Source organism: Brachionichthys hirsutus, chromosome 14 (assembly GCF_040956055.1).
Source record: "Brachionichthys hirsutus isolate HB-005 chromosome 14, CSIRO-AGI_Bhir_v1, whole genome shotgun sequence".
In the NCBI taxonomy this organism is placed as follows: domain Eukaryota; kingdom Metazoa; phylum Chordata; class Actinopteri; order Lophiiformes; family Brachionichthyidae; genus Brachionichthys; species Brachionichthys hirsutus.
The window spans coordinates 4,363,434-4,376,863 of NC_090910.1; the positions used below are offsets into that span (position 1 = coordinate 4,363,434).

At 43.5% G+C, this 13,430-nt stretch overlaps 1 protein-coding gene across 1 annotated transcript in view; it reads right to left on the reverse strand.

The window, feature by feature from the left end:
* The window catches only part of mpp7a (MAGUK p55 scaffold protein 7a), a 78,529-nt gene extending 65,799 nt beyond the window's left edge, over positions 1–12,730 (reverse strand). Inside the window, 2 exon segments of the mRNA XM_068748210.1 lie at positions 1,657–1,775; positions 12,694–12,730. Of these exon segments, the coding sequence (XP_068604311.1) occupies positions 1,657–1,775; positions 12,694–12,730 (156 nt within the window).
* Between the last annotated feature and the right edge of the window lie 700 nt (positions 12,731–13,430).

Genomic DNA, 13,430 nt, shown 5'->3' on the forward strand with positions numbered 1-13,430 from the left:
GCCTGTCTGTCCGTTTGGCATTCAGGCTGACAGGCTGGCTCACATCTCAGTACCAAGTAGAGAGTAGAGGAAACACATAGTCCTGCTGGTCTGGAGCAGGGCAGTTTCCATTTACACCTCCACGGTAACAATGAGCGACAATGAAAGCGGCTCAGTTTCCCTCCGCTGAATGAATAAAATATTAAGGAACTAGAACTAAGATTATAAGGTTCTTTGATGCTATTCCGATGTATATTATCATTTTTCCTTTTTGTGGCTGTACTTATTCAGTAGCAACACTGAAATGGGTCCCATTAGCTAACGTGACTACTACTGTACCTTCGGCTTGTCCCGTGAGGCGTCGCCACAGCAAACCAACCTCCTCCACTTCACCCTGTCCTTTGCATCGTCCTCCCCAACACCAGCCACTCTCATGTCCTCCCTCACTACGTCCATGTATCTTCTCCTGGGTCGACCTCTAGCCCTGTTCCCTGGCAGTTCCATCCTCAGCATCCTTCTACCGATATAGTTCCTGTCTCTCCTCTGGACATGTCCAAACCATCAAAGTCTGGTCTCTCTGACCTTGTCTCCAAAACGTCTAACCTTCACTGTCCCTCTTATTGTCTCATCTCTAATCCTGTCCAACCTGGTCACTCCCAAGGAGAACCTCAGCATCTTCATCTCCGCCACTCCTAGCTAACTGCTCCAGGTGCGCCAATCATGGTGGGGCCTTCACATTATTCCCTCTCCGCATGCTAGGCCCTTATGCATAATGTATGTGTGTGGTAGTTTGCAGTGTGCCAATAACAATAATAAAGCATTCTATTCTATACTAAAGAGAGAGTTGTTATCGGGTTAGTTGAATTCTGGGACTGACAAACATTTTATTTATAGGAGAAAATCCATATTTTTCAACATGAGATGAAAGAGTCCAGGTGTGGACAGCAGACAGTCCTAAGTGAAGAGGAGGTCAGGGCAGAGGTAATGTTTCATACATTACCTCTGTCTATCTTCTATAGTATAAAGATATCAAATGCACACATCTTCCCCTTAAACTCTGCAGCTGGCTACTTTAACAGACAGTAACCGAACCGCAGGTCCATTCACACTGGCAGAGAGGGAGTTAGAGGATCTGGGTGTGGAGACTGTTGGAATAACAATGATTTTAGTGATGTGTGAATAAGACCTGAGAGAGAGAGAGAGGTGGAATAAAACGCTGTTGAGCAAGGCAGCAAATGTGTGTTTACATTGAATTGGAGAGGTTGGTTGAGTGGCAAAGGTGACTTTAATAGTGGGTGACGTGTATTTAGAGGTCAATTTTAACATTAAACTGACTGAATTTTAACATGGCTATCATCTGTCTGGCCTGAGGTTGTGATAACTTTTATGCATTTATACTGAGATTTGTAAAAAAGCAAGACAGATGACACTGTTGTGAGATAGTTAGTCGAATAGCCACACTTTGAATGAGAAAATGTGAGTAAAATTACTACAAACTATTGAAAACATTTTTTTTTTACCCTGCTGGAAATAAAAACTCTCTGCATTTATGAGGACCTGTGCTGCAATATGAATTTACTATTTCAAATGCAAACAAGTGCAGAGACCAGGCAATAGAAATACTAAAGCCAAAACAAAATTTCAACACACTTATTATTATTTTTTTATTATTATTACCTTGATCAATGAGTGGAAGCTTCTCTCTCCAAACATGTCTTTGAGGAAGGTGTTGTCCTCCGGGCGGCTGACGTGGGGCTGCAGATGGGAGGGCAGAGCCGCCAGCAGCTCATATAGAGCTACAGACAGAGAAAAGGAGGCAGAGGGTCGGTATGGAGGTGGAAGCATTCAGAGACACACAAGAAGCACGTACACAGAGACGGATCCACGTGTTTAAATCAGCAGCTTGGTGAAACACAAATGAAAAAATAACTACAAAACTCAAACACACACAGGTCTTTGTTTGTGTCTTTGCATCTTACACCAGTACAAACACTCAAAAATAAACACACACCTTCAGAGTGACAACGTATATAAAAAATAAATACCAAAGATACTCTTCGACTTGTCCCCGAGATGAAAAGGGGGCAACAAAAAGCATTTCCTCAAAGCCTATACTTCCCACTAGTGTCCCCATTTTTCCTGTTATTTGAGGAGCACTGCTATGCCCACTTTTTATTAAGTGATTTTAATCAGTTTAGAAGTTCAATATTTTCCATTAAGCATTCAACCAAACAGATAGCACACATGCTTCAGGATAATTTCCATCTCCTCACTTCTCTTGATTAATGTGCACGTGTTTTCTAAACGTGAGTTCAGGACGAGGTACTCAAGTTAAATCCCGTGAGGCTGCTGTGGTGGCTTTTACTTTTTTTTTACATTGTAAGTCTGATGTACATGGTCTTAGATGAATGAAGTGAAGTGAAGAGCATCGACTGTCATGAGACAAGTGGACATTTGCACTTATATCGGCCTCTTATTGTCTCTGCCCTGTACTCCCCTGAGCATAAGAACAGTGTTGGTGACAAAGGAAAAGGGTGCGATCGATCAGCAGACCCATATCTGACCCTGAACTCCTTCAGAAAAATGCAAAGTAAAATGTGTAAGTATTTTTACGGATTACTAACCCGTCTTGTAAAAGGCATGAACATTTCAAATTCGATTTGCAGGGAATCAGACTTGGAGGTTGATGGTTTCAAGATTAAGTGGAGGGAGGTGAAGCACTTACAGGGAGAGAGCACAAAACCAGTAAGTGAGCGGAGTTCCTTCCAAACACAACACAATCCTGGAGTAATGGATAGTAGCAGCAGATACTTGTTTGTTGCACTGTTCTGGTCTTCAGCAAGGCTGCGATCCACCAAACCAGGGGCTATATCAAAGTTCAGCTCAGACAAACTGCAGTGTGACCAAGTATTTTTTTAAATGCATTGCAGAAGACCCCCACATTCAAACTCCCCTGAAACAACCGCGCAGTGTTTGAAACCTTTTGAAGTGACATGCGATCATGTGAAAGAACTCTAAACACTTTCACAGTGGAGCCATCGAAACGTCAAAACAAACCAAAGTGGCTTGGCTACCTCGCTCGGGGTGCCTTTCATCAGACCCCAGAGCGAAGGAGGAGTGAAAGAAAGAGCCACATAGGCAACAGAGTAATTCACAGCTGAAAATGATGGATTGGAAACCGCGGCCAGCGTCGGTGACTGCATAGCTGAACCGGCGGGTTAGGGTTAGGGCGAGTGCGTGCCGGCGGCTCTGACCATTCGGTGGGAGAGCCGCGGCTGATTTAACTTGCTGTCGCTGCAGGGCAGTCTGATCGATGAAGTGTCGTCTGCCACTCAGTCCTCTGCGTTTCATTTTGGGAACGTATATGAGGCTTGGGTTGCAGACGCGCGATTGAGGCATATCAAGAAGATATTCCTTTGCTCACAACACAGATTCGGTGTCGTGGTAGTGCCTCATGCCCGACACCACTACAAACGTTTTGTGGTGTGGCGGGAAGAAAAGAGCGAAAAGGCCATTGAACAAGAGCAGTTTTACACACAACACATGTGCACCAGTTATTACAGTGACCCCCCCCCCCCCCCCCGAGGTTTGTCCCTGGTGTGTGCTCATCTGATGGTTCTGTGGTCCTCATCACCACAAAGTTTCTAGCTTTTAGCGAATGCAAACCCGACCGAGGGGGCAGCCGTTCTGCTCCGACTTTTTACAACTTGGAACTCCCAAAAGAACATCTCACATAATATATATATAAATATATTTTAAATTAAAGAGACATGTGATGAGGTGAGGGGTGTAGAAAGGGCGTCCAGAGTGAGTGTGGGGAAGAGATATGGTAATGTCATTACAAGTGCTGGTGTCGAGACGCTGGTAGGAGGAGAGAAGTGGGAAGCAGAAGAGTGAGAGACCTGAAGCAGGGAGTCTCCCCATCTGTCTACAGTCAGTGATTCAATTCTCCATTCATTAACAATCCCTCTGTGTGCAAGGCTGGGATGTGCACCGGTGACAAGTTTGGGTAAACAGATCAAGTCAACTAGCTCCTCATCAACATGGAAGCTGCTGCTATGCTTGCCTTCTGGAGGTCACTGTGTCAACCTGAACCTTGTGAACCAGAGGGAAAGATGTCAAAGAGCCAAAAGCTAAACAAGGACTATGAAATTAAATGCAAGAATGCATGGGTGGACATGCACAGAAGAAACGGAGGCAGAACAAGAGAAAGAGGGGACTGAACGAAAAGAACAACCACAGCGGTGGTAAAAAATCAGCCTGCGTGGACTTCATAAAAAAATAAATCAATCCAGGGCGAGACGTACGGACACACCTATAGATCTGTAACCGAGTCAAGCATGGACAGCAGGAGATTAAAACGAGAGAGGGGGAAGGAGAAGAAGAAAGGGAACAAGACTGTGCCAGACCCTCACCACTGAAGGCTGGACTGAGTTGCAGGGCTGGTGTGGCTTCATTTGATTTGTTTTGGCCAGAATACACTGGACCCTCTCGTGCGGCGGCTCAGCGTATAGCGGACCTGGCAATGTCTTGTAGTAGACCGCTAGGTTCTGTTGTGGCTAGCGCTGGACCAGTGCTGAGGTCCTGCAGACCAACATGTTGTGCAAGATGGCCGAATCGGTCTTCAGAGAAAGTCGAGAGGCCAGGGCCTCCAAAAGCTTCCTGTACGGAGGAAATGACCACTTTAGCTGCCAAGCAACACTTCCACTCTCACGCCCACACCTCCACAGCGTTTAAAGAAAATAAGAGTGTTTTTCCACTGATCCCTTTTATGTAAAACGCATCCCAAAAAAAAAATACAAAATAACCCGAGACAATGAAATGCATTAAACATGATACGCATCGAATTTACTAGTCACACAGCTCAAAGTCCTTCGAGGTTTTCCTGAAGCAGTGGAAATCACAGAGACTAATCTGACAACATCTGAGTTTTCACGGATGTAAAATACGACCCGAGCACTCCTTCTGTAAGGTCGGTAATTTCTACTTACCGGTACATGTCACGTCAGGAAACATGGGCTACTGTGAGACAAATGAATCAGTCTGTGCATAACTTAGGTGTGCAGCGGCGATCTAGAAAGGCCACACTTCCATCTGGTAACAGAAAGACAAACTGTCTGTCTGGTGAAAACAAACTTGTTGGAATACCGGAAATTAATGTTGAGTTTCAACTCGATTTCCTTCCCTTTTGCACTTTCTCCCCAGGTGTCAAATGAGTTATTGACCTCCCTCATATGCTAAAGCGTCATCTGTATAGAAAAATGGTGACATGGGAAGGAAAAAAAAAACAGCTGCAGACTCCGTAGCAGGATCCACTCACGGCTTGATTCGCCTCCTTATTCCCCATCCAAGAGAGGAGGAACAGCTGCCTCATTTTGGAAGATGGAGTGCAAAGTGGAAAATTAAGAAAAAAAGCAGTGAAGAAAACAGCTGTATGGACACACGCGGACATAAATGACATCTGATTAAAGCATATGTGCCGATAGAAGCAGATTGACACGAAAAAATACAGCTGAGAGGAAAAGACGAAGGTTTTCTGCAAGAACAGGAAATAATTACGGTAATGACTCCTGCGCTGATGTAAACACGATTGTCCGAACGGAGGCCCTTTGACACGCGGTGGGTGGGGAGACGGATTCAAACAAAGAAGTCAGAAGTCAAACAAAGGAAGACGTGGTAAGAGATCCCAGCACACATCGGGCAGGTCATCAGTCTGCTGCACCAGGCAACATCTGTTCTGTCCGAGTGTGCCTGACCCCTTAAAAAAAACAACTTATTTCGATTAACTTACCACACAGAATCATGGAATAGCAAAAGCAGCACTGGTTTACTGTGTGGCATCGCCTACCAGACATAAAATTATATAGTATTACAAGATGTATTAACCGAGCAGACACTGTGATCTCCGAACATAACTTAGAATGACTTCAGCAAAGTTCTCCTTGGGGGATAGGACCGTGGTGAACCATGGAAGAGCATGGAGGGAGGTCATATTTAAGGTTCACCCATGTCCACGCTCGCACGCACATTCAAGGCTGCAAGCCTTCCGTTACCAGGTCCCAAAAAAACCAAACCGCCTCTCCACATTAAAGGGGGTCAAGGAAGGAGCCTTCAAGAGTCATCTTCAATGATATTTCAGTGTCACAAACTTTGAATAACTCAATCGTTTCGAAGGGGGAGGGGGAGGGGGGGGGGGGGCGGAAAGCACAAGTGGCTTTTGCAAGATGTTAGGGATACGCGGAATGGAAAAATGACTTCAGCGAGTACATTGGGCCGGTCCAGGTGCAATCAACCGTCACTCCGATCACATATCGACTGTTTCACTACCACAGGCTGAACTCTGGATGTATGTCATTTAAGGGCCTTCGAAGGATACGAGGCCCTTTCTGAGACCAGGCCTCATTCAGGGGAAGCAACAGGAATATATACGTTGGAAGATGTTATCAATGTTGCTTTTCAGAGCCAAGGTAGGCCAAGGTTTTCAGAAAGATTGACTTTATTTCATCGCATTTTCAACATGCCGTCAAATATCACACGGTAAGTGGCCCAAGTGTCCTCTGCTCCCCGCTTCAACACACCTTTACACATCAGAGTACTGTCAGCACATTGAAAACAGAGCTCAGGACAAAAGTACAAGTCCAATCAACATAATTAGATACATATAGGCTGTAGGATCTGTCAGCAACAATCACACTGCAGGCAAGGGGGGGTAGAATGTGTGGAAAGGCATCAATTTTCAAATATACGATTTGATTAGCAGTCAAGGAGATTCTCGATGAGTATTTTTTGCGTGAAATGCCAATCACTACTTCGAGGAAATTTGGTATCGCTGATCTGAATAGTTGAAATTTCATCCAGCTTTCTTACCTTAATTCCAGAAAATTAAATATAATGCACAGAAAGACAATGGAATGGATAATGGTGGAATCAAACACAATGACAAAAGCTTCAGAATATCCGGAGAGACGACATGATGAGACAATATTACAGGTTTGTTGAACGCTGTAAGGGAATAAAAACAGCAGCATTTCTACAAGTTTGTAAAAATACTTCATATTTTGCTGCCTATGTCTCAAAGTGGAGGACAATTATGTAGCATCCCATTGTCAAGGAAGGCAGATAGTCTGTGAAGCCGTTTCAAGGTCTTTTCTAAGGCATTCCAAGCTGGCCCGTGACCCCTCCTTGGTGCCCCGCGTGCTTTGGAAGGAAACAGTTTATAATGTAATTTTACCACGACAAAAACTAGAAGAAATCTTCCTATTCAAACAAATGAAAGTTATCATTCCTCACTTTCCGTCACACTCACTTGATTTCTCTCTTTTACATCTGCTTCCATTGACTTGCTTCCATTTCCTTTTTGGTTTTTTGTTTTTTTGTGTGAAAATGATGTGGAAATTTTAGTTCTGATGTAACTGGAAACAGGGAGCTCTTCCAGTGGCAACAAATTCTTGTGTTTTTGTACTGTATCACCGCGGCACAGAGCTGGCTACTCGCCAAGGGCCACGACAAATGAATGGACGCTGCCAGAGGAACACAACCCCCACTCACCTACCCCCCCCCCCCCCCCAACAAAGGCAAAGCCCCACGTCTCCCAAGATTTGAAACCAGCCAAGACCAGATGCTCTGGATTTTTGACATCAGAATGGAAAAATCCGTTAACCTTGACAGGGGGGGGGGGGGGGCGACACACACAATACGGCCTTTCTTATCATATTGTTCACATTATAACAAGATTTGTGTTGCATTTGTTGCATTCAAGTCATAGGAACATCTTAATCACATAAATCATTGCCATCACAGGGCTGTCACCTTCTCCGGCAGGGAATGCTCAAAATCGTGGCTGGAATCACACATCTATTGCGCCCGCACAAGCATGCACACACGCATCCACTAAGTCATCGGTGTATCTGGTAAATGCATCGTCCCGTTGAAAGATTTCCATGCAAGTGTCGCCCACCTCCTCCGCAGCTGTGCATGGCTGAACCTGAACCACCCTTATCTTTGAAAGCAGCGCGGGGGCTGTAAAACTCGATAGAACACACAGGTACGTCCTGGAATAACATAGTTAAATTTAACAAGGTTAATAAAAGGGCATCAAGGTCTTCAGACAGGCCTGCCTGCCCGTGTGTGTGTGTGTGTGTGTGTGTGTGCACTCACTTGGGTTGGTTTCAGGTGCATGGTTTACAGGCCGCTGTGCAGCGACAATAATGGCACATGGGGGGCTTGTCAGCGAACAGCTGACTAGGCAGCAGTTTGGGATATGGCTTTCAGTTAACACTCATTTGAAAATACAACCAGATTACTGTCTCATTGAGAGAAACACACCAGGATTAAGGATTTTATACATGCCATTCAATAAATTCATTTTGAGTGATGTAAGGTTCACTCAAAATGAATGGAGGCTCAGAAAAGTACAAATCTGAATGTGAAAACTAAAGACGGCAGGTTGTGGATGTAATGTAGACATGAGCGAGGGACACAGAGATGTTGCTGTTGAATCTGTCTTTCCATAAATGGTGACAATAATATTCAATATCTAATTATATTCATAAAAGAGACATCACAAATATGAAAGCAAGATTTTTATACAAGTACGGCCACTGCTTCTAGAGGTTTAATGGACAAGAGAGCTGGATATTGTTTGTTTTTTTCGTTTTTTTTATCTAATAGACTTTAACTGAAGAGTAAAATAATCACTCCCAACCACAAATGGTCTGAGCTGTGTGCTCAAATTAAATGCCACTTAGACTGTGTTTAAACATTTGACGAATATTCTAAGTGTTCTAAGTTAGTGAATCCTTGACTCTTCTAACACGCCAAACAGGAGATTGCGAGGCATCACCTCCCTCTATCCTAAACGGATTCGAGTCTATCGCCGTGTTTGTCCATTCCACAGCTCTAAATCTCCAATATCACCTCATTCTACCTCTCCCCCACAATCGAACCGTGCTACCACAAAAACTATGAATCACATAACTACAGAAGCAGGGAGGAAATGGGGCTACAAGGAGCGGACACCCACTCTCGCTCCAGGAGGCTCACTGACCTCTAAATGGCATAAACCAGATGTTGTAACTCCGATGGGTGTCTGATGGGAGGGGCTGTGAGCTCCTCACCTCCAGACAGAGCGCTGCAGCAGCACGTGAACTCTGCATACAGAGACACGAAGGGACACTGCGAGAAAAGTCATGCATTACTTCATCAAAAGGACGCATTTTTTTCGGTATTTTGCTTTTTAAATGAAATATTAAACTTTATATTCACACCTCACTTTATGGTCCCTGCTGCCTATAATATTTTCAGACGTAAATCTGTCAAAATACTCTGAATATTCTCTTATTTTGTGGCTCAGTTCTGCTGCGTCTGTAAACGTTTGACTCTCTCGGGGTCATGGAGGTGGCAGGTTGTTATTACACTTGACTGAACCCCCTGTGATGCTGCAGCAGGTATTTCGGTAGGCCACAGTATAAATCAGGAGAAACACAATCACCCCACACAGTGCAAAACAAAGAGGTAATAGTATTTGGTGAATCTTGCTGTTTCCCAGCTAACAGGGTTCAACAGGGAAGCAGCAGACAGGAGAGTGGGCTGGTTTCGTCTGCAGATCCCCGAGCTGGAAGCTGAAGTAAAACGAAGATGAGCCAAAATGATCGGAGGCATAACCGTCATCTGCTCCCGATTGAGGCCACACGAAAAAAACCTCCATTATAAAATGTGGAAGAGGACAGCAGCTGTGGCTCTACCGAAGGCCCATTACAAGTATATGGAGTCTTTGCATCGGTTAATCTGAGAATTAGAGCTGCAAGGATTGGAAAATCAATCGGCAACTATTCCGAGTCAAGATTATAAGGAAGGATTATTTTGAATTCACTTCTCATAAATTGAAGGAACTGCTGTTTTTCTATGTCATTTATACCGGTTTTTTGGACTTTGGAAAAATGAAGTTTGAACATGTAATTTATGCTTCTTGGAAATTGTAATAAACGTTTCTCAGTTGCTTTGCTTTTTTGAACTTGATCATTTCAAATAAGCAATTTGCTCATTAATTGCAACCCAAAAAAAAAAGCACTTTTTGTTGCCGCCTTAGACTCATCACTTAAACCTCCCTCTGGGGCAAGTTTCACATTTATTACCCTGCCAAACCTAAAGTTTCTGCTTAGTCTTGGCTGCTTTCTCTCGGTGTGAACTGATCTATGATTTTGTATTAGATCCCAAGGACTGCAGCCAACAAAATGTCACATAACAGCATCCTAAAATACAGCACTGGGTTATCCTGATGCAAAAGGATGGAAGGCAGTGGCTGTATGACGCACGCCTAAAGCGCTGCCATAACTCTGCTTCCAATGCATTTATGATAAATATAAAAGTCACACGGGGAAACAAGTCCTCAGTAAGCCAACCGCCAGGTCAGCCTCTCCAGCACTCGCCACACTCGTATTTTAAGGCCAGCTTTCAAACGCTTTTATTGTTTTTCAAGTCTATCTTGTGTGTTTATGGCTCTGCAGACTGGCTAGTCTGCTCAGGCGCTGGCAACATAAGGTAGCGTGTGTAAGTATTGGCATCTGCCACACGTAGAAGACGTTTTGTTTGTCTCGGAGGATTTATGAAGGGCGGCCGAGGTGGTTCTACCTGCATGCCAAAATGTCCACAACATTAGCGGAGGGTCCTTTTATATCTGCTGTCGACGTCCTCTGAACTGAGGCTACCCATCAGCTCAGATATAAAGTACTGAGACCAAACTGGACCAGATATTTTAGATTTCCAGACTAGGCTTTTTCTTAAAAAGAAGGTGGAGACAATGACTCAGTGTTGAGTGAAAATTTATATTTTTACAAAGCGGATTATGTCTTGAAGAGGTGACATGTTTTGGAATATTGTGAGCTGAAAGACACCTTACTGATATTTTCTCTCCTCTTTGACTCATTTTGATCACAGGTTAGGTAATCCATATTATCTCTTACACATAAGATTAAAAACATCAGCTCAAAAGGAAAATGTTTTAGTAAATGTTATTTTTCTGCTCATTTTTTTTCTTAATAAAACATCCTAAAAGAAAGTGTACTCAAACATGTATGTAATATGTATATGACTCCATCTTTTCCTAAAACGTTCATTTTCTGTGCTCTTAACTACCTTTGCTTTTCCTCTGCTTTGCTAACAGTCTTGAAAAATCTAAATGATGAAAATTAACTTTTTTACATGTATTAATGATAACAGAATGGGGTCACGTTATTAAAATAAAATGTCAGTTAGATTTATCACAACATTGCTATTATTTCCACATAATTCAAAATATAATGATGGGAAATGAGGTGCAATAACATCCTGAGAAAAAAAATAGTGATTCATTTTCATTATTAATGATTTTGCTGATTACCTTTCCAACTAATTGATTACTTGTTCGGTATATTTAATGGTTGACATGTCGTCTTCAAATTACTCCTTCTGTATATATGGCAGTCTGAAATGCAAATACTTTTCATGTCCACAAATTAAAAACTAAACCGTAAAATGTTTATATAGCAATTTCAAACATGTTTGCTTTGAAAAAGATTAAATCAGTTAATCAATTATCAAAATTACTGGAAACTCATTTTCTCTTTATTGATTGATTAGACTAAAACAGCCAACATTACACACAGTTTCAGTGAAATTTCACTGAACACAATCCAGTTCACAAATTCATTCTTCAGAAATACAGCTTCGTAATGATTTATTAATAATTGGAATCGACTCTAATGGGCTTCAGTAGAAGATAATTTTTTTTACTGTATCCACGTATTTTCAGCGCATCGCTTCTACACTGTAAAGCTGTAACCTCCAGCGCAAACTAAAGTGAAAAGTAATGGATGAAGTTTATGTTGCAGGAAATCATTAATATGAATAACAGAATTCCCATCATCTGAATGGTTTATCCAATAAATCAGAAGCATTATTCTGATACCGAGATGAAAACTGTCAGGGTTCGATGTAAACATACATTCGATGCAGGGTGGTCCTGATGCCAGGCCGGCCTTAAGCATCGTTGATTTCGCCAGCCCTGCAGTTCAATGACGTTCGTCAATAACGTTCATCGTGTTTCACCTGCAAACTCGACTTCACGGGACCATCACGGGAGAAGCGGAGGAGAGGAGCCGGAGGAGTCGTTACGTGTTTTATTTAGAAAGCGGAGCCCTCGCCGGTAATTGCTCAAAATGATTCTAATCGTAATTGACGGTCTGGCTTTCTACTTTGTCTGCACGAATTTCCGAGATGACTGGGGCTACAGTAACTCTTTTAAAAGTCTGGACACGGAAAGGCACAGACTCTTTATCCATCAGAGAGGGACTTAATGTCTGTCCTCCTTTTGTCCTTTTGCTATCCTGCTCTTGTTGGGCTGAATCCGCTGTGTGTGTGTGTGTAGGTGTGTGTGTGTGTGTGTGTGTGTGTGTGTGATCTCGCCGGCCATTAAGGCGGGCTGGGGAAGACAGAGTTCCAGAGGGGAGAGGTGGTGAATTCTCCCAGCTGTCTTAGCTTTGACAAGCTTGACGTGTGCCTCACTCTGACATCACTCATACACACACACACACACACACACACACACAGACACACACACACCTCACAACAGAGCAGAGAGGCAAGAGACATTGAGATAGTTGAATTGTGACCCAAGATTTTTACGACAAGATCCACATTTCATGTACTTCGGATCATTTTTGGCCGAAGGGACTGTACCTGGCTCGTGGCCGGCCCCGGTGGCCAGGGCTGGCATGACTCCGACCGGTTACTTCCTGGTTCCCCCCCTCAGGCTGTTGCAAACGGCAGCGAGGCGTCAGAGAAGTGATCTCCTCCTCCTCCCCAGGAACCGGTTGAGATTAAGGACAGGCTTTATGTCATGGAGGCCTGCAAGAGAACATTTTAGAGCCTGATTGTCAAATAGTTCAGTTGCCACATGCACACGTGTGTCCGTATCTATCGAAGAGTGTGTGTGTGTGTGTGTGTGTGTGTGTGTGTGTGTGTGATGGGATCTTGCAGCAGCCTGTAACTATCTACCACAGTAGCGAATATGAATTTGTCTGTTGATGATGCTGATTTTGCCCCCCTAAGCTTCTGAACGCTCTGCTTTGATTATGAGCCGACGTCACCTCTCCGCAGATGCACAGATGTAATGCACCGCTATCCCACGCTTTATTCAGCATCCAATGGGAGAAAGGGGAATTTGTATCCATAAAACAAAGTAAGTAAGTAAATGCAGCAGGAGTGGAAAAGCATTGCCTCAAACGGAACGCCGGATCAAACAGGAGCAGGAAGACAGGGAATGTAGACCACAATAAAATGCAGAGGATGAACATGTGTAGCTGCAACACAACCACTGGACAACAACGCAACAGCAGCTCATCTCTGCTTTCACATTTGGATTAACCTCAATGTAAAAGCTGCAGAATGATGACTCGGAGTCAAATTCAAGTTTG